Source organism: Podarcis tiliguerta (assembly GCF_965153285.1).
Source record: "Podarcis tiliguerta genome assembly, chromosome: 14".
NCBI lineage: Eukaryota > Metazoa > Chordata > Lepidosauria > Squamata > Lacertidae > Podarcis > Podarcis tiliguerta.
The window spans coordinates 44743983-44765823 of record NC_139547.1 but is presented as its reverse complement, the minus strand read 5'-3'; the positions used below and the strand labels follow the sequence as shown (position 1 = coordinate 44765823).

The 21841-nt window shown below is 48.1% G+C and overlaps 2 protein-coding genes across 8 annotated transcripts in view; both read left to right on the top strand.

The window, feature by feature from the left end:
* The window catches only part of CIITA (class II major histocompatibility complex transactivator), a 1021617-nt gene that overhangs the window by 683862 nt on the left and 315914 nt on the right, over positions 1-21841 (top strand). The window lies entirely within an intron of this gene.
* Positions 326-21456, top strand: LOC310664455 (alpha-N-acetylgalactosaminidase-like). Of its 6 annotated transcripts, none has more exons than XM_083413659.1 (8): positions 326-428; positions 3109-3280; positions 4703-4877; positions 6744-6921; positions 7543-7637; positions 8841-9002; positions 14778-14975; positions 20601-21456. In XM_083413659.1, exons 2-8 carry the CDS (start codon positions 3126-3128, stop codon positions 20859-20861), a joined length of 1224 nt encoding a protein of 407 aa, XP_083269785.1. In that variant the 5' UTR covers positions 326-428; positions 3109-3125; the 3' UTR covers positions 20862-21456. The 6 variants fall into 6 exon arrangements, with proteins under 6 accessions (XP_083269785.1, XP_083269789.1, XP_083269786.1 ...); XM_083413660.1 differs by lacking the exon at positions 326-428 and adding an exon at positions 435-519; XM_083413658.1 differs by lacking the exon at positions 326-428 and adding an exon at positions 761-852.

The following is a 21841-nucleotide window of genomic DNA, read 5'->3' as shown; positions in this document are numbered from 1 at the left end:
TGGCGTGCCTTTCCGGCCTAAGGCCCCCGGCTCCTCTCGCCCGCAGCGCCCTCTACCGCTCGGAGGCCGCCTGGCGGCGCCACAATGAGGGAGCCTCCTCCAAGCGCGGCTTCGGCTGATTGGACGAGGCGGGGAGCGACGTGGGCCTCTATGGGAGGCGGGGCCTCGGACGCCGCTCTCGCTTTCTCCTCACAGAGATGCCGCTGCTTCCCATTGGCTGTCGTTTGATTCCCAGGGCACGCCTCCGCTGCCTCGTTCGCCGCCTTCTCATTGGTCGAACCGACAGGAGCCCTCCCGCCGTTGGCTGCCGTGCTATGCGTCGGCGCCGCTGATAGGGCGCGGGCGTCCGGCCAACCGCCGATCTCTGCGAGTCCCGCCCTTCCCCTGACCGGGAATTAGAGTTGTTCTGTGTTCCTGAGGAAAGGCGGGTAAACGAGGCAGGAGACCCGGAGGCTTTCCAGGGGGCGCCGCTGGTAGATGGGGTGCGGGAGTTGCCTGCCATCCTTTTTTACCCGAAGGGTTAGTCACCGGCGTTTGTCTCAGGAGGGGAACGTGACCGGCTGTCAGGCTGAGGAGAAAAGAGAGCCGGCTGTACTGCGCATGCGGGCTGTAGTGGCCTCGCGTACCCTCCCGCCTTCAAACCACCAGGGGCAGTGCGCCTGCGCACGACCCTCCTGGAACATGGGAGGAGCTTTCCCGAGGGGGCGTGTTTTAAAGGGCCCTTGATGATAAGTGGAGGCGTTTTCTTTCTTCGGCTGACGTCATAGTCAGCCCTTGTGAAGTCACCCTGATGACGCTCGAAAAAGCCATTCAAAACCCTAAATGCAGTGAGGGGAATCGCACAGAGAAGGGGTAAAATGGCTCCCTACCCATTAATAATAATAAAAAAACACTATACGGAAATCCAAAAACTGAAAGGTCATAATTCTGGCACCTTTGAAGCCTGTTATAGTCGTCAGACTTGCTCACTTTTGCAGCCAGATGTAGTGGGTGGCCTTATCCAGACAAGCGCACAGCAGCAAGGGAGCCATCACTGAGAGACTCCCCAGTGTGCAGTGCCATCAGCTCAAAATGGTGTTTTGTTGCATACTGGTTTTGGTGGCATGCTTATGAGATCCCACAAGCGTGTGAATGCACTTTGGTGGCTAGGATTGCCTAACCTGATGTGCAGGCAGGGAGGTGGAGGAATTCCTGCAGAAAACTTAATTCAGCAGGGATTTAAACAGTAATTCATGCCACAAGCATAAAAGGAGTGATCAGCAGAAGTTTTTTGGAGGGATATACAGGGGATGAGATTGTCTCATCGTTTATGTTCCCAACCCCAATCATTGTGTTCTGCGTGAGAAGGCATTCAGCAGATAACCATCCTATCAGGGGGTCCATTCAGCACAATGCTGGAATCAGGCCTTTAGTGTGGTGACACTCACCCTTTGGAAATATTTGGGTTTTCCAACGCTATCTGGGTGCCCACCATGAGAACAGGATGCTGGACTAAATGGGCTATTGACCTGATCCAGCAGATTCTTGTGTCCTTAACTCTCACCAGTTTTATATCAGACAGGTGCCTTCTCTGTTATTCTGGTGCCTATTGAATATGTTCTAAAAGTCTCTCCTAAATGGAGATCTGACTCTCCAAGAGACAGTGGTGTTATTCACTGAGTCCAGAAAATAGTAAGACAGGGTTCTAGACAGAGTAGCACTTCCCTGTAAGGAGTTGGTTCATAGCTTGGAGGGTTACTTCTGGGTCCAACCAACATTGTTACTTGAGGCCCTGATGGCCTCAGTGGTTAAGATTGCCTGTGTCCTGCTATACCTGATTCACCAGCTACAAACCCTTCCAGAGTGCATTATTGTGATACACTGTACCTGGAGCTGTCATTGAAAAGAACTTGGAAACTTCAATTGGTCCAAAATCCAGTGGGCAGATTACTAATTGGCGTTCCAACCCGTATAACTCCTGTTCTAAAACAGCTGCATTGCTTGCCAGTCCCAATTCAAGGTTCTCACCCTTGTGTTTAAAGCACTAAATGTTAGGCCTCAAGGATCCGAGAGACCACTTCCTTCCTTACAGCCGGTCTTGGGTGTTAAGATAAACAGAGGGAGCCATCTTGATTGTTCCACCACCCTTGGAAGGGTGGGGGTGGGGGTGGCCCAGGAGAGGGCATTCTCTGTGGTTGCCCCTAAGTTACAGAAATCCCTCCCTGCAGAGGTGGGTGTGGCATCTTCAATATATAGTGTTCATATATATATTCATCTCTTGTGAATGTAATCAGTTTTAGCTGTTTCTAATTCTAACTTTAAATGATTGTAACCTGCCCTGGGTCCTGCTGGTGAAGGGCGGGTAATAATAATAACAATTGTAATTATCTCAGTAGGTATGTGTTCTGTATTTGAATTTATTTTATATGTGCTTTCGTGTGTATATGGATATGGATATGTGTTTGTATGTACAGTATATGTATGTATTTATGTATGTATATAAGAAACTATTTTAATTGGTTTTTATGCATGCAATTGCTTGACATGTCTTTTTATTCTACTGTTAATTGCTCCATGCTGCCTCCTGGGAAGTGAGTCATAAATGGAATAATAAATAAATGCTGTACTAGAGGTGCTTATTGCTTAGTAAAACAACCTGGAATTGGAAAAGGCAACATGGTACCTCTTCTTTTGCTTCCCATTTGCTTATTGTCTTTCCTGTGGTGACCAAAGATGCATATAAGGTGCCTCAAACATCAGAAATTATTTGAAACCACTGAAATGAAGTAATATGTTGGATTATTATAGAATCATAGAGTCGTACAGTTGGAAGGAACTCTGAGGGGCATCTAGTCCAACCCCCTATAATGCAATAATCTCATATAAAACATCCATGACAGATGACCATCCAACCTCTGCTTAAAAGCCTCCAGTGAAGGTTCCACCTTCCGAGGGAGTCTGGTCCACCATCGAACAGCTCTTGCTATCAGAACGTTCTTCCTGGTGATTAGTCAGAATCTTCTTGAATCTAACTTGAAGCCATTGGTTCAGGTTCTACCCTCCAGAGCAGGAGAAAACAACCTTGCTCCACCTCCCATGATCAGATGTGCCCTCTTCTGATTTTTACAGGGGGTGGTGTCTGAATCATGTTGCACTTTTCCCTGGGGATATTGCTGGGCCTTGCAGCCTGCTGTGCTTCCCTGGATAACGGACTGCTGAAGACTCCACCAATGGGCTGGGTGCCTTGGGAACGTTTTAGATGTAACACAGACTGCAAAAATGATCCTGACAACTGCATCAGGTGGGGGAAATGCGCTGCAAGTGGTACTGAAGCTGTTGACTTGGATGCTGTTATTAAAACAATAGTTTGGGGGGGATTGCGGGGAGGGGGGAATGGTCATAAAGTGAGGAATTCCACTGGTTTGGTTTGTTCTTTACATCCTAGCGAACCATTAATGCAATAGTAGGAGTTGTCTGCCTGGGGTTTTTACCTGACGTCTGCATCAACTAAAAGGTGCAGGAAACACATGCTACTGTTTGTGGCTTGAACCTTACGTTTTTTGGAAACTATCATTCTAATAAGGAAGGGACGCGGGTGGCGCTGTGGGTTAAAGCCTCAGCACCTAGGACTTGCCGATCGAAAGGTCGGCGGTTCGAATCCCCGCGGCGGGGTGCGCTCCCGTCGTTCGGTCCCAGCGCCTGCCAACCTAGCAGTTCGAAAACACCCTCGGGTGCAAGTAGATAAATAGGGACCGCTTACCAGCGGGAAGGTAAACGGCGTTCCGTGTGCTGCGCTGGCTCGCCAGATGCAGCTTGTCACGCTGGCCACGTGACCCGGAAGTGTCTTCAGACAGCGCTGGCTCCCGGCCTTTAGAGTGAGATGAGCGCACAACCCTAGAGTCTGGCAAGACTGGCCCGAAAGGGGAGGGGTACCTTCACCTTTATTCTAATAAGGAAAACTACACCAGTATCCTAAGGAAATTTTAGCTTACTTGAACAGATGCACCTGCAGGCTTATTTCAGCTCCCCTCACTTACATCCCTTTCAAACCAAGAACACAACAATGAGATCTGGCACAGTCTTCGCTTTCCCCCTGCCTAAGAGGTTCCCCCCCCCCCCCCCGCAATACCTTCAGTGATGCTTCAGGGAAGTCCTGTACCACACCTCTTAGATCACATCAGTGTAGCCACAAGGACAGAGGAAAAGTAAAGTATTGGACCGGCCATGTCTCATCCCACAATGAAGCAACAAAACATTTTTCAGATGGTGGGCATTGCTTTGCTGAGGCTAACTTTAAACAAGTTGTTTCCACTCTTTTAAATAGAGATTGTGAGACTCTTCCATTGCCGTACCTAAACAAACCTAGGCTTCAAGTGTACTGTTGCAATTTGCAGCCTGTTTAATCAGTGCCTTGGTTGCCCCAATGTTAATAATGTCTCCATTTTATTAAAAGGCTTTTTATAACCAGCCCTCTTTTAAAGGGCTTGCATGACAATTCTCTGTTCCTCTCTACGCAGCTAAGCTCCAGCATCATATAGATCATCTCTGAAAATTTTGGTTTCTTCGTTTTTGTTTTCGATATGTTATGTCTTAGTCTAGGCTGATGTTTGTCAAGTTCAATCACATTAGGCAGAGCAGCTCCAGAAAGAGTTGATAAAGGCTGGATTTTCTAACATAGCAAGGCCCTGTTCACACTAGCTTTCTAACTCTTGTTCATTAACAGTGAACACTTGATCAAGGCTATGGCAGACAGGCTGGCTGGCGACGGATGGTTGCGGCTCGGCTACAAGTATGTCAACCTGGATGATTGCTGGGCAGCAAATAAAAGAGACGCGCAAGGCAGGTTGCAGCCAAACCCCGAAAGGTTTCCCAGTGGCATTAAAGCCCTTGCCGATTACGTAAGTTCAATAAAATGCATTTGTTCTGAAAGCTTTCAGATTTCTCTAAAAGCTGCAAGAAAAAAGCTACTTACGATTAAGCTTCTGCTGTAGTTTACAGAGGAGGTAGCTTTGTGTATTTCTTACAGACTTTGTATGTGTTTTTGTGTAAAAGTGCTTTTATATATGCTATTTTTGTGTGACAGTTGGTTAATTAACAGTATTAATGTAGTCATGGTTTCTTCTTGGCTTGCTAGTTGTGCTTTAATGGAGCAAAACAAGCCATGATGCCTAATTCAGACACAGCAAGCCAGAATCATGGTTTGTTTCCTTTTGGCACAAACAAGAAGGCGTGAAAGAGCTCTCTTGTGTATTGGTTTTTATTTATTTCAACAGTTTATATGCCACTTAATTGCAGTGTACAAGAAAGTCAATACAGTGGTACCTCGGGTTACATATGCTTCAGGTTACATAGGCTTCAGGTTACAGACTCCGCTAACCCAGAAATAGTACCTCGGATTAAGAACTTTGCTTCAGGATGAGAACAGAAATTGTGCCGGGGTGGCGCGGCAGCAGCAGGAGGCCCCATTAGCTAGTGTGGTGCTTCAGGTTAAGAACAGTTTCAGGTTAAGAACGGACCTCTGGAACGAATTAAGTATGTAACCAGAGGTACCATGAAAATGAGTTAAAATGACAGAATCAGTATTCAGTTACAATGCCTGCTAGAGTAAGATTCTTCAACAGGTACCAGATGCCTACTGACTCTGGCATGTCCTGAATGGTATTGCACAACTTTCTGTGCTGCGCAAATCAGGCCATAAAGAAACACACTTTTCACTTGATTTCAGCCAAAACATTTTAACCAGAGCCAATGGAAAGCATACATGCCACAAATTGAACTTTGCACCCTCCTGTAAGTCTTTTTCTGCCCTTGAGGAGGAGCCCACAAGGCCCAATGAGGCAGGTTAGTTGTCTTGGCACCAAGAAGAGCTCCCAGAGAGCAGTGTGCTCCAGCGGGTGCACTGGAATGGGTCCTTGAACTCTGGGACGCGGGTGGCGCTGTGGTCTAAACCACAGAGCCTAGGGCTTGCCGATCAGAAGGTTGGCAGTTCAAATCCCCGTGATGGGGTGAGCTTCTGTTGCTTGGTCCCTGCTCCTGCCAACCTAGCAGTCCAAAAGCATGTCAAAGTGCAAGTAGATAAATAGGTACTGCTCTGGCAGGAAGGTAAAGGGCGTTTCCGTGCGCTGCTCTGGTTTGCCAGAAGCGGCTTAGTCATGCTGGCCACATGACCCAGAAGCTGTATACCGGCTCCCTCGGCCAATAAAGCGAGATGAGCACCACAACCCCAGAGTCGTTCGCCACTGGACCTAACCGTCAGGGGTCCCTTTACCCTTCACCTTTATATTTAGCAAACTAAATGATTCTGTCTCCTTTGCATTATTTGAAATGCAATGAAGCCTTAACAGTTGTGTTTGCTCTCTGGGAAATTTGCGCTTGTACGAATTTTTGTTTTGTTGTAATCTGTTGTGCTGATTCATTACCTGTATTCAAAGCAAGCTGATACGACAAAAGCAAATAAGAGAGTTGACCAAAAAAAGTTAAAATTTATATTCTTTGCTCCACCCAGTTTTGCCTCTGGCTCCACCAACCAGTGGCACATGGCCTTTGGAAGTCTGCCCAGAAGAAAATGTGGACCTCGAGCTGAAAAGGGTTCATTAACTGTAGGAGATTGCTGAGCCTGCCAGCCTCAGGATGCCCAGTATGATGCTCAGAGTCAGGAACACGGCCCGTTTCTTGAGCTGGTATCACTGTAACCTCTGACTCTGTGTCATGGTCTCCACTGGACTCTGGGGTCATGGCGCTCCCTCTTGCCTCTTCTCACCCAGGTTCACTCCAAAGGCCTGAAGTTTGGCATCTACAGTGACCTGGGCAGCAAGACCTGCTCAGGCTACCCTGGGACGACCCTGGATACTATTGAGACAGATGCGAAGACCTTTGCCGAGTGGGGGGTTGACATGCTGAAGCTGGATGGCTGCTTTTCCAATTCTTCCATCAAGGCAGCAGGTTTGTGCCTGTCAATAAACAGGAAGGATCACAGGAAGGAGGGGATTTTCAGTTGAAGCCGGCAAATCCCGGATTGTCCTGTTTTTAAAATGGAGTAACCCACAAAGGCAGTGGATACATTAAATGGTTTTGCTTTGTAGTCCTTTTGAGCACTAGCAGTCCTGTTTTAGTTGCTCATTGCATAAGATTTATACACCGCCTGATTCAAAAATGAAACAAAACTCAGAGCGGTTTTCAAAAATAGAGTTAGATGCTAGTGTTGAGTTAGATGTACCAATGTCTGTGGAAATCAGTGGGCTTTAGCATGCCTGCATAGATCTTGTGTCATTTTAACAGTGGAGGCTGGTTCATTTGGGCAAATGGGGCCCAGGCCCATCAAGCTCTGTCTGACCTCAGCCAGCCTCCACCTTCCTCCCTCCCTCCCTCCCTCCCTCCTTAGGCTCCCTGTTGAGTTTGTAGAACTTAGCAGGGAAGAGGATGAGAAGGATACCATTTGCTCTGGTGCCACCTGCTGTTGACCTCCCTGCTTTCCACCCCACCGGTTCCAGCAAACCAGCTGCCACTGCTTTTGTCAATATTAAAAGCAGCCCGCTGCCAGCCCTGTCTTTCTTTATTGCCCAGGCTACCCAAAGATGAGTGCGGCATTGAACAAAACAGGACGGCCCATTGCCTTGTCTTGCAGCTGGCCTGCCTACGAGGGGGGCCTTCCGCCGAAGGTAATTTCTGCACCTGTTTCTGTGTCTCTGCCTTTGCCCCGGGACAGGCAACATTCTCAAGACCATGGGACCACTTATTCCACGGGTAGAGATGGGAGACAAGATGCGTTTCATAAATGGGGGTTTCTGTGTCTGGATAGAACCCTGGTCAGCAAGTGCTTTTGCCAGTCTGGGGGAAGGGGTACAGGGTGATGGCAAACACCACGCCATCGCTGCCCAACAACCAGCCTGGCATTTTCCTCTCTTCACCTTCAGGCTGTGCTTGGAGATGGATGGCCACCTTCAAGGGGCGTCAGGGACGGGCAGGAGCCTGAGGTGTGGGGGGATGTGTTGACAGAGGAGACAGTATGGGAGGAGGAAGATCCAAGGAAAGGGGCTGCTGGTCTGTGTGGTTCTGTGCCACCCGTGAAGTGGCTCCTGGTAGAGGAGGAGTCAGGAGCAGGAGACCAGGCAGCCAGAGCAAGGGGGGAAGGAGCAGGAGTCGAGAGATGAATGAGCTGCAAGAGGGCCTGGAGAGATCCCAGAGGGGGTCATGTCTTTGGAAAACCCCTGGGCATTCCCTCTTCTGTTGTTTCCTCATTCAAGGAAAGGCTTAAGGCAGGTGTCAGCAAACTTTTTCAACAGTGGGCGGCCCACTGTCCCTCAGACCTTGGGGGCCAGACTATATTTTTTTGGAGGGGGGGAATGAACAAATTCCTATGCCCCACAAATACCCAGAGATGCATTTTAAATAAAAGGACACGTTCTACTTATGTAAAAACACGCTGATTCCCGGACTGGCCGGATTTAGAAGGTGATTGGGCCGGATCCAGCCCCCGGGCCTTAGTTTGCCTACCCATAGCTTAAGGCAACGGAACTGTATCAGCTGGGGGGGGTTAAGAAGGGACAGGGGGTGGATTACACTGTTGCTCCAAGCATCTGAGACAGAGCACAGGTCTGCAGTCATAGTTTGCCTAGATAGCCAGTTAGCAAGCAGTGTTACTGTATATCACTGGTATGTGCTTCACCAGTTGCTTGTCATTGGTCCAGGTGTGGTCGGGACAAAAGGCTGTACTTGACCCAACAACTGTTCATTATAAGATTTGTATCTGTTTATTTGCTCAGCCTGTGAGCTTGTACTGCTTGAGTGTAGAATCAAGTGCACGGGCAGCACCAAATTCCTAGCAACGTCTGTGCCGTTGTGTCCCTGCTGTTTTTATCCAGGTGAATTATACCTTACTTGCCAAAATATGTAACCTGTGGAGAAATTTTGGTGATATCGAAGACTCTTGGGACAGCCTCTTCCACATCATTGAGTGGTACGGAAATCATCAGGACATAATTCAGCCTGTTGCAGGACCGGGAAGGTGGAATGATCCCGATACGGTAAAGCCAACTCTTTCCATACTGCCGTCCCTTCTGCTTAGAATTCTTGTAGGCCCTAAGAGAAACACCAAGGGCAGTACAGTCATACCTCATGTTACGTTTGCTTCAGGTTGCGCGTTTTCAGGTTGCGTCCCACGGTGACCCGGAAGTACCGGAAAGGGTTACTTCCGGGTTTTGCCGCATGCGCAGACGTGCAAAATAACGTCATGTGCAGAAGCGGCGAATCGTGGCGTGCGCAGACATGGATTGCATTCTTTTCAGGTTGCGAATGGGCCTCTGGAACGGATCCCGTTCGCAACCTGAGGTACCACTGTACTAGGATTGTAGACCTTTGCTTTTAGGGAGAAGACAGAAACAGGATAGGAACATCGATGCACAGAAGAGACTGCAGAAGGCAGACATCCAAAGGTTTTCTGGAAAAATTTCTGTCCCGGGGCAGAAAATATTAGGTGTGGGGAAATATTTTTCTGTTTGGACTTACCAGGAGGTGGGGGGGCAGGGTTCTAACCCCAGTGGGGGGCATGTTCCAGGCACAGAGACCAGGGATAGGCAGGTTACAGATTGCCAGCACCACTTCCAGAAAGTCAGGTCAAGCCAACTGGTGCCAAAGAAAGACAGGACTTTTTTCTTGTACGCCACAACAGCAGCAAGAATACTTATTGCAAAGTATTGGAAGACACGATCTACCCACCAGGGAAGAATGGCAGATGAAGTTGATGGATTATATGGAACTGGTGGAAATGACTGGCAGAATCCAAGACCAGGGAGAAGAGTCGGTGGAAGAAGACTGGAAAAAATTTAAAGCTTATCTACAAAAACATTGTAAAATTAATGAATGTTAGAAGGATGCTTGAATGAAGCTATATGGTTTTAGCAGAAATGTAATAAAGAATTAAGTAAAAGTGGATTGATAACGGGATAAAATGGAAAATTTAAGGTTAGACCGTTAAGATAAATTATAGAACAAAAATTGAGTAAGATGGAAAGAATTTGCTGAAATAGTAAATTGATATAGAATACGAAAAAGGGAGGTGTGAGGAGGTCGATGAAACAAGTTAATGAAAGGTAAAGATATGGAATATTGGATGTCTATGTCTAATGTGTTGTTTTGATTTTTTTTTCTATTTCTTTTTGTATTGTATTGTCTTTTTATTGTAATTGTAATGTATGTTTTGTTAATTTTTTTATTGTTTTTTCTTTTTCTTTTTTCTTTCTGTAATTTCTAAATTTCTAATAAATATTTTTTAAAAACACACACAAAAAAACCCCCAGAAAGTCAGGTCAAACCAGGATCAGGCCCCGGCCGGACAAGGCAGGGGGCAAGTCTAGATAAATAAGGTCAGTCAAAGCAGAGGTCAGAAGGCAAGCCAGGTGGTCTGCCAGCCCGATAAGGAAGGCCTGAATGTTGCCCCAACATCCTTCAAACCCAGACTGAGCCTTAAATCAGCCTGCATTCTCCTGTGAGCAGCTTTCCCTTCCCATAGTAGGTGGAGCCTATACTCTTAAAGGGTCCCTGATAGTTTCAGAAGCCAGTGGTGTAGGAAGGCCAAGTTTCTGCTAGCTCCTCTGAGCTGGTGTCTAGAGAGGTGCTGTCATTGTGGACTCCTCTGGTGCTGGGACTTGCAAAGGACCTCACAGAGGGCACACTATCCTCCTAGGCAAATATAGCCTTGGAGTCCATGTCCTTTTTCCTCTGAGGATGGGGAAGCTATGTACCTTTAGAGGAAGCACATGCCTGTCCGGAACAGGCAACTCGAATTTGAGCACCATTTACCCACAGAGCATCTGCCTTGCCAGAATCCAAACTCACTTTACTGCCCCTCATCCAGTCCACAGGTGCCCACAGCATGAAGGCACCAGTCCAGGTCTTGCATGACCTCTCCTGATTCAGAGAACTAGAGCTGCATGTCATCAGCATGCTGATGGCACCATGCTCCTAAAGTCTGCACCCAGTGGCTTCCTTTAGATGCTAAATAACATCTAGGACAGAATGTTGCCCTGCAGAACCTTCATGCACAGAAACAGGACACTTCTGAATTCTGGCTGTTGGGAACAAACCCCGAGGAATGGCTGTCACCTTGCGTGCTGCAGTCACGTATTTCCCAGAGATATCTTGAGTGGTTGCTCTGGAGACAGGATGGTCGGTGAGAAGGGCTTCAGTCTGATCCAGAAACTGCACTTCTTTATAATAGCTCCAAGGCAATCTGAGAAAAGAAGACTGTAGGTCTGATTTAGGAGGACATTTGGACTGCAAGTGATAAGAGAGGCAGGGAAATCCCTAAACCAAGCCTGACAACATGCACACTCCAAGTAACCACTAGAGGGTGTTTTCCTTCCTCTGTTCTGCAGAGCTTCCTTTTAATTTCCAGCGCTTTCAATTCCTATACAGTCGTACCTTGGAAGCTGAACGGAATCCGTTCGGAAGTCTGTTCAACTTCCAAACGTTCAAAAACCAAAGTGCAGCTTCTGATTGGCTGCAGCCAGCTTCCTGCAGCCAGTCGGAAGCCGCAGAAGCCCCATCGGATGTTCGGCTTCCAAAAATGTTTTGCAAACCGGAACACTCACTTCCAGGTTTGTGGCGTTTGGGAGCCGAAACATTCGAGAACTAAGCTGTTCAAAAACCCAGGTACGATTGTACTGCCTTTCAAGTTTTTCTGCCCACGGGTAGAAATTTATTGATTTATTTGACACTATTTTGATATAGAATCATAGAATCATAGAGTTGGAAGAGACCACAAGGGCTATCGAGTCCAACCCCCTGCCAAGCAGGAAACACCATCAGAGCACTCCTGACATATGGTTGTCAAGCCTCTGCTTAAAGACCTCCAAAGAAGGAGACTCCACCACACTGGGACCAGACAACTCAAAACCAAAGCAGGGGCATTGCTTCATGCTCCAAGTGCTCAGCACAGATTGTCCTAGGGCTGTTTTGAGGTTTTATGCCTATCAATGCAAAACGGAAGTCCTTCCACCATTTCTCAGACAGACCACCAACATGGCATGAAAAATTGCATGACAGCCAAAAGGAGCAAATCGTTCTAGGAACATCACCATGAATTAGAAGAGTGACTAGTGGGGTGCCACAGGGTTCTGTCTTGGGCCCGGTCTTATTCAACATCTTTATCAACGACTTGGATGATGGACTCAAGGGCATCCTGATCAAATTTGCAGATGACACCAAACTGGGAGGGGTGGCTAACACCCCAGAAGACAGGATCACACTTCAAAACGACCTTGACAGATTAGAGAACTGGGCCAAAACAAACAAGATGAATTTTAACAGGGAGAAATGTAAAGTATTGCACTTGGGCAAAAAAAATGAGAGGCACAAATACAAGATGGGTGACACCTGGCTTGAGAGCAGTACATGTGAAAAGGATCTAGGAGTCTTGGTTGACCACAAACTTAACATGAGCCAACAGTGTGACGCGGCAGCTAAAAAAGCCAATGCAATTCTGGGCTGCATCAATAGGAGTATAGCATCTAGATCAAGGGAAGTTATAGTGCCACTGTATTCTGCTCTGGTCAGACCTCACCTGGAGTACTGTGTCCAGTTCTGGGCACCACAGTTCAAGAAGGACACTGACAAACTAGAACGTGTACAGAGGAGGGCAACCAAAATGGTCAAAGGCCTGGAAACAATGCCTTATGAGGATCGGCTAAGGGAGCTGGGCATGTTTAGCCTGGAGAAGAGGAGGTTAAGGGGTGATATGATAGCCATGTTCAAATATATAAAAGGATGTCACATAGAGGAGGGAGAAAGGTTGTTTTCTGCTGCTCCAGAGAAGCGGACACGGAGCAATGGATACAAACTACAAGAAAGAAGATTCCACCTAAACATTAGGAAGAACTTCCTGACAGTAAGAGCTGTTCGACAGTGGAATTTGCTGCCAAGGAGTGTGGTGGAGTCTCCTTCTTTGGAGGTCTTTAAGCAGAGGCTTGACAACCATATGTCAGGAGTGCTCTGATGGTGTTTCCTGCTTGGCAGGGGGTTGGACTCGATGACCCTTGTGGTCTCTTCCAACTCTATGATTCTATGATTCTATGAATTGCAGCTCAGGAATAACCACAAAAGATGTGTCCCATAGTTCCAAGAGATATCCTGCTTGATTGCAAGAAAAAACTTCAAAGGTGTACAAAAAGAATCAACGTGAATTTGATAGGAATCTACCTATCCAATGTGGACATTGACACAGATCCTAGGAAAGTGGTCTGCATTGCTGGAAAATGCTGTCTTAAGCAGGGATGGGGAATTGTGATAAGGCTCCCAAGCCTCAGCTACCATGACCAGCAGTCAGTGATGATGGGAGCTGATCAGCTCATTCAGCAGAACCCCCCTATGAATTGTGCCCCCCATGAGTCAGGGCTGTCCTCTACTTTTAGTGGTGCCCATGCTCAGCAGTCCCCAGGGATAGTGGCCCACCTTGAAGGTTACTGCATGGTTTTCTGGCGTGTGTATAAACAAAGAGCTTTGCGAGCCAGTAATTGATTGTAGAAAATGGCAGTCTTCTAATTATTATGATTATTACAAATGCCAAAATAAGAATACCTCATTCTGCAAGTCCTTGGCCGCTAGTAGTTGTAATAACGCGCTTGGAAAGGTGCCCTGTGAATATTTAAAATAAGATGTTGTGGTTATTATTGATTTATATACTGCTTGTTTGCCAGAATGGCTTCCAAGTGTTTTACAACGATTAAAATTGGTACATAATTAAAATACACAATTGACAATTCCATTAAGGCATTAAAACATACAATCAACCATTAAAAAGTGTGATACAGTGGTGCCCCGCAAGACGAATGCCTCGCAAGACGGAAAACCCGCAAGACGAAAGGGTTTTCCGTCTGCAGAGGCGCTTCGCAAGACGAATTTCCCTATGGGCTTGCTTCGCAAGACAAAAAATGACGAAAAAAATGAATTTTTCTTTTTGCTCCAAAACCCCTTATTCTGAATCGCTAAGCTGCTAAAAGCATTTTAGCAGCAAAACCGCTAATCCCCCCCCCTTAAAAAGCCGTTTTTAGCCCTTAAAATGTCAATAGCGCTAATAGCGCTACTCCGTCAATGGGCTTGCTTCGCAAGACGAAAAAACCGCAAGACGAAAAGACTCCCGGAACGGATTCTTTTCGTCTTGCGAGGCACCACTGTAATTAATACCATTGAACAGTTAAAGCAATAAAAGAGAGCCAGTGTGGTGTAGTGGTTAAGAGCGGTGGACTCGTAATCTGGTGAACCGCGTTCAATTCCCCGCTCCTCCACATGCAGCTGCTGGGTGACCTTGGGCCAGTCACACTTCTTTTAAGTCTCTCAGCCCCACTCACCCCACAGAGTGTTTGTTGTGGGGGAGGAAGGGAAAGGAGAATGTTAGCCGCTTTGAGACTCCTTAAAGGGAGTGAAAGGCGGGATATCAAATCCAAACTCTTCTTCTTCTTCTAAAACCGCATGTTCCATTCAGGGGTACACTTACCTAAACAGGTGTGTCTTCAAGGGCTGGAGGTATGCCAGCACATATGGAGGGCTGTGAAGTTTCAGCAGGGAGGGCATTCCACAACACTGGCACCAAAACCTGCCTCTTTGTTACCACAAGGTAATAACCATCAGGCCATGGCAATCCTAATCAGGGATAAACTCGTTCCAATTTGTCTTTACATTCAGGATCCGGTTTCGAAGATGTAAATCATTTTTCCCTTTCCTTTTGTGTTGCTCTTCCTCTAGAAGATGACACTCTGCTGAATAAAATGTTCTTTCTCTTGTCTTGTGTTCCCTCCCCCCACCAGCTGATCATTGGTAACTTTGGCCTGAGCTACGAGCAGTCGAAAGTGCAGGTGGCCCTGTGGGCTGTGCTGGCGGCCCCTTTCTTCATGTCCTGTAACTTACGGACTATCTCGACTGAGGCCAAGAACATCTTGCAGAACCCACTGCTCATCTACATCAACCAAGACAATCTGGGGATTCAAGGGAAGCGTATTGCAAAGGTACGGTTACTGAGTCACTGAGACGGGACCTGAGCAGTAACGCTCTTTATCCACAGGGTGGTTGCAAGAGCCTGAAAACATGTCATCCATGGAATGGGTCATCCATGCAGCTAAGCTGCATGTGGACATACAAGGCCACCTTGTGCCAGGGCCAGATTTAGTCCATCTACCTCAGCATCCCCTATTCTGATTGGCAGCAGCTCTCCAAAGTCTTAACTCCCCCGTTCACAATTCCCTGTCCCCCAAGGTCCTTCAACTCAGGTCCAGGGAACCTCTTTGCAGTCTGAAAGCTGTGTGCCTATGGCGGGTGGAGCCAAAGGCAAAATGGGTGTGGCCAATGGGAAAGTGGGTGGAGCCAAGGGGAAGTGAGTGAAGCAAGTTATCTGACGAAGTCAGCTGTGTAGGAGTCTGAGGTTACTGTACACACACCTCTCCAGCCAGGTGAGCATGAGGTGTTCTCCTAGTTCAGGAAGGCATTCCAACCAGGCAGAATCACTTGAGGGGAGATGGAAGGGAGTATTATTATTATTATTATTATTATTATTCTCATCATTTAATTAAAATTATATCCCTGCCTTCTTCCCATGCACCCCAGGGCTGCAAAAAGATAAACAATTAAAAATCAAAGCAAAAACATTCCAAAACAGATTAAAACATTCTAAATGCCAACCACAATAAAAAGCATACCGTATTGGCCTGAATATAAGTCTCACTTTCCCCCCACCAAATTCCGACCATGAAAAGTTAGTGTAGCTCAGGGGTCTGCAACCTTTAAGACAAAAAGAGCCACTTGGACCCTTTTTTGTCACTTTTTTTAATTATTTCTTTGTTTGACCCCTCAGAAATACTCCACCTCATAGAAATAAACGTTAAATTAACAAGTTACCTTTTTGTGTGTGTGTGTTCTTCACTCCCCTTCAAAACAGTGACCAGCATACACGCCCCCTTTCAATGCAGTGACCAGCGTACATGCCCCTTACAATGTAGCGGGCGGGAAGGTGACGTCGGGACGGTGCGTGACTAACACACGCACCGCCCCCATGCGACGTCACAGCCAGTACAGCGCCCGCCACAGTGGGGAGTGTCGGGGTGCACAATGCGCCTCCTCCCCTCACTAGTATCCGCCCCGGAGCCTCGGCAAAGGTGTAAAAGAGCCACATGCGGCTCCGGAGCCACGGGTTGCAGACCCCTGGTGTAGCTTATATTCTCAACCTTATGGTATGCAGCCAGGAACGCGGCAAAGCAGTGCCCACCCTGTGCGTAGTCCCCCGTCCTCTCCCCCAAGGCCAGGAAGGGAGAGAGGGTGAAGAAGGGGAAAGGCCAACAGCAATGCAGCGCAGTCCCCCCCCCCCCATATCCAATATGCAGCCAGGAGTGGCTTATATTCAGGTATTTTTTTCTTTTTTTTTCTCCCCCCCCTCCAATTTTAAACATGCGGCTTGTATTCGGGCGTGGCTTATATTTGGACCAATACAGTACTTTCATCCACTGATCTCTGGGTTGCCAGGATCAGTGTTCTTCAGCCAGCAAAAGCAGGAGTGTTTTCCATTCCCTCCTGAAAGTTAGCAATCATGTAGCGAGGCAGCCTCACTAGGGAGGGCATTCCACAACTGGGGAGCTACCACTGAAAAGGCTGTGTCACGGGTCAGTGCCAACCAGGCAGCCCTCCTGGGTGTGGCCTGGGGAGAGTCTTGAACACCAGCTAGAGTGGCCTGGAGGGACTCATTTGGGTCCTGGGCTTTAGGTTCCCCACCCTTGCTTTAATTGGAGATGGCAGGGATAAAACATGAGGCCTGGCTGCAAAGCAGGTGCTCTGGCACTAAGATGTGGTTGCAGTAGGATTCCTAGAGTCCCAGGAATATTTTTTCTGTTTTATGTGTAAATGGCCTTGAGACAGAGGTTTAGAAGGTGATTAATATAATAATACAATGAAGCCTTTGCTGATGTTTCTTTGCTTACCTACACAGATTGCTTCTTAGCCTTCTCTCTCATGTCGAACACTGTACTTCACCGCTGCGGAGTACCGTATTTTTTGCTCTATAAGACTCACTTTTTCCCTCCTAAAAAGTAAGGGGAAATGTTTGTGCGTCTTATGGAGCGAATGCAGGCTGCGCAGCTATCCCAGAAGCCAGAACAGCAAGAAGGATTGCTTCTTCCGCTGCACAGCGATCCCTCTTGCTGTTCTGGCTTCTGAGATTCAGAATTTTTTTTTCTTGTTTTCCTCCTCCAAAAACTAGGTGCGTCTTGTGGTCTGGGGCGTCTTATAGAGCGAAAAATACAGTAATCCATAGAAAGCAGCTTTGTGCCAATGTGCATCTAAGTCAGTATTGTCTGCCCTGACTGGCAGCTCAAGACTGGTAGGGGTTTCAGGCAGGGGTTTTTCCTCAAACCTTAGGCCTTCTCTTGGCAAAGCAAATGTTCTACCGCTGAGGCACAGCTCTTCCCTGAACGCTGGACATCGCCATAAACAGCTGAGGGACATGGGAGGGGCTGGAGAGGTTCAGCAATGCCAGTTTGTAAGAAAAACAACATGTGGCATTTTCCAAGTTGGGCAGAAGCTCAGAAACCAGGGAAACCAGAAACGGGATGTCCTGCGTAACCATTTTTCTATTCAAGGTAAACAGAGGGGAAGAAAGAGCCACAAATGAGCAGGAGCAGTTAGGAGCAGTTCCTACATGGCCACTGAAGCACTGGATGACACAGCAGCAGCTGGCTTTGTGGCAGGATCCAGCTTGGGCTTTTGAGTCTCCTGGGGCCACCTTGGCCAGCATCAGGCTCCCGGCTCCTTCTTTCCGTAATTGTCCTCGCCCGCACTCATCCCTTGTGGCATGTGAACTCGATCAGCATCGGGACTTAGCGCTTTGCCATCCCGCTCCTTCCTGCAACCAGCAGGCGATTTGTTTTCTTACCTTCTTGGTCATTAATATTACTCCTGCGACACCCTCCTCCCCTGGATATCTGTCCCTCCCACACACGGGCCACCCTTTCACCTGATCCCAAATCAATGGGAGCCACACCTCATTTTGTAATGAGGCTCCAGCTGCGAGTGTGATACCTGCTGATAGTCGCGGCCTGCAGGTTTCCCCCACACACATCACCAATTCCTGGGATTGATAGGCACAGCAGGGTAATAATTAAGCAGAGTATCGAACCTAATAATAGCTCTGTGCACTCTCTTTGTCACACCCCGGATTAGGTTGTGCCAATACTGGGAATTTGGTTGCCATAGCCAGAACTCTGCTAGCCACCTTGAGCAGGTTTGGATTGCCTGCGGGCCTCCAGATGTTGTCAGACTCCCAGCATCCATCTGCCCCAGCCTGCGGGAGCAGTGTTCAGGGATGATGGGAGTTGTAGTCCAGCAGCTTCTGGAGAGCTACAGGTTTCCTGTCCCCAGCTTGAAAAAAGCCCATGTTGTAACCATTCACTGCAGTCCTGTGCTGTCAAGGACTGGCTGGGTGCAGAGGAATGGTCGGAGGAATCAGCTGGGAAGAAGACACAGAGCCTGGACAGTGGTGGTGGGATGTTGCTGAGTGGTCAGAGGGAGAAGACTGGGAAGAGGAGGTGTCGGAAGCTGAAGGGATAACAGGACTTAGTGAGCGGGGAGAGTCTGTAGCAGAGAGAAGCCCAGAATCAGAGGCAGAAGCTAAAGCAGGAGAGGAGGGAGGCCAAGAAGCAGAGATGAAGAGTCATGAGTGTCTTCCCCGCCTGCTGTGATGAGCTCCACTCCCCGCTTGTCCCCCAGAAGCAGGAGAGGCATAAAAGACAGATACAGTTGCTTGGGGGGAAATCCCTGGAGAGGAGGGGAACTTAGACAGCTGTGGGGAGGCAGGGATCTTTAGTCTCTGCAACTGCTTCGTGGGGGCAAGACCTGAGTTGCTCCTTAGGCCTGACACTCCTGTGCAGATGCTGTTTTGCTAATAAAGAGTTTATTGTCACTTCCTATGCTACAGCACTGGCCACAGTCATTTTCCTATCGGAAGCAGGCCAGCAAATGCTGACCATCAGGAGTAACACCATCACTGCCTCCCCCAAACTCCTCCACTTCTGTACGTGTCACATCCCTGCAGAGTTGCATGGACTGTGACCTCAAGAGGGAGCGGAAGTCTGCATAGCTCTGCCTCACATGCAAATAGTCTCAGGTTCCATTCCCGCCATCTCCCAGTAGACTTCTTGCCTGAAACCCTGAAGAGCCTTTGCCAGTCAGTGAGTCTGACCCAGTATAAGGCAACTACGAATTTTGTTCGTAGGCACAGCGCAGAGATTGTGTGCATTGTAGGTCACCAGACCCTTTGACAAAGCAGTCCGGTGCCAGATGGCTTGGGCGGAATCGCTGCCATTTCCTGTACACAGTGTCAAGGCAGCAGCTTACGAATTAATGGTAATTGTGGCGATGGCAATGCCCAGTGATAAATATTTATCCAATGTCCAAATGACTGGGCGCTGTACAAAAGTCCATTGTAATGCAGATTGTGAGCTGCAACCATAAAAAAGAAAAGCGTAAACACGTCTAAAACCAGTTACATAAACAAACACAATGCAAACTTTTAAAAACAATTCCTTGTTCAAAAACAGCTTAGATGCTGAGTGGCAGAAAGATCTCCACTTGAAAGGTTTGTTGAAAGAGAAAAGTATTCAGCAGGTGCCAAAAAGATGACAAAGATGGTGCCTGACTAGTATGCAACGAACTGGGGAACCTTTGGCCCGCCAGATGTTGTCGAACATCAACTCCCATCAGCCCCAACAAACATAGTCAGTGACCAGGGACGGTGGGAGTTGTTGTTCATCGACACCTGGAGGGCCAAAGCTCCCTCACATCTGGTATAAAGGGAGGGAATTCAAAAGAGTAGGCTGGATTCCTATATCATACGTCTCAGGAGCCGGAGTCGAGCGTAGGTCAACAAAAAATTTGTCAGCGCAGTTAGCTCTTTATTCAAAGAAACCAAAACAGTGCAGGCCTAGTGATCACAGCAACTCTTCCCAGTAGGTCGTGCCCTCGATGAGGCAGTTGTGAGGACTGAAGGTCCCCGCCTTGCCTCTCTAAGGCTTCTCCTCTTCAGGGGTCTTTCCAAAGCAGTTGCAACTGTGTCTATGCACAACCCATCTCTGCTCTTTTCCTTTCTCTGCGTGTTCTAGGAGACCAGGAGGGAGGGGAGCTGGTGGCAGCAGGAGGGGGAGACTCCCTGGCTTCTTCAGCAGCCTGTCTCAACTCTGCCTCTTCACACACACACACATGCTTCTGCTTTTGCCTCTGGACTGCTCTCTGGCACAGACTCTCCCTTCTCACTAAAGCCTGTTGCCTCTTCTGCTTCCGACACCTGCTTCTCCCAGTCTGCTCTCTTTTCTCTCTCTGACCGCTCACCGTCATCCTACCACCAATCCCTGGGCTCTGAGCCTTCTTCCCCTGGGGGTTCCCCAGCCTGTGTCTCCCACCATTCCTCTGTATCCAGTCGGCCAGTCCATGACAGACACATTTGACCTTCTGATAAGGTGGTGCCTGCAGGAGGTCTTTGATTGCGTTTGTAACGGGTGAGGCGTTCTTTTAGATCTTTAAGTGAGTTACCCAGTAGTTTCCCAGCATAAAGCTAAACGTCAGTAACCAAGCCTCTCCCCATCTCTGCCTGACAGAGCCAACACTTGGAAGTATGGAAGAGGCCCCTCGTCAATGGCCAGTTCGCGGTAGCGGTGATGAACAACGGCACCGATGGGGCACCAAAGCCAATTGTGACGACTCTGGGGCTTCTGGGCATCTTGGACTGCAAGGCAGGCTACAAGGTCTATGAAGTGCTGGAAAAGTTGTTCATGGGGACCTACAAGCTCAACGACCCCATTCGCACCAAGGTCCCTCCGACCGGCGTGGTCCTGTTCTTCCTCAGGCCTTTGTGCTGATCTTCCCTTTCAGCAGGGACTCAGCGTGCTTCAGATGTCACAAGGGAAGCCGGCAGCTAAGGAAATCAGCAGCCAAGGCACGAAAGCTTCTTCTTCCTCCTTGTGAAGGGCTTTGGCAACGAGCACAGGGGATAAACAGAACCATGGAAAAGCTGGACCCTCCACCCAATTTCTCTGGGTGTTTTGGGGATATTTAGATACTCTCCAGAGAAGTATGTACCTACCTGTATGGAAGAGAGTTGCAGAACCCCAAAGGAGCTGCCTCCATGGAAACTACCTTTTCTGGATTAGCCTCACAAAACTGCACAAGAGGGAGGGTGCAATTCCCACTGCTTCACAAAGCTTATGCGCATGGCGCAGAATGGCCCAGATCCGTCCATTGGCACCTTCAGCCATGCAGAAAAACAACTGCTGCAAGAGTGTTGCGTGTGGCTCAGCCCTTGAAGGTAGCGGGAACCAGGGGCAGTTTGGAAGCTAAGCGCATATCCTTCCCTCCATCCTCATTACCTGGAAAATCATGGAAGTGCCCTGTCCTTTGTCGCTCAGGTCTCCAGTCCCTCTCCCAAATCAATGAAGTCGTACTGGTTTTAATGGTCTGGTTGTGTCCTCGAGTGGCCTGGCTCTCTTTCCATTTCTTTCCGTTCTGAGAGAAGGGGTTCCCCCGTCTCCTGGGCTGCAGGAGCACAGCTTCTCTTGCTTACAAACCCTCTTTGTCTCCCTTACTGCAAGACAGCCCAACTCACACTGTGCTGCGCATGGAATTCTGCAGCTAAACATGTCTGCTCTTCTCCGTGCAGGGGAAAAGGGGTTTCTTAACTATATCTTGACACTTGAAAGTAGCTGTCCTAGGTAAGTGAAGGAATGGTTTGATATGGTCTGCATATGCACCATATATTTAAAACACATTCCTCCCCCCGCCCTCCACATGCAAACAAAGAATCCTGGGAACTGTAGTTTATCCCCTACAGAGCTACAGTTCC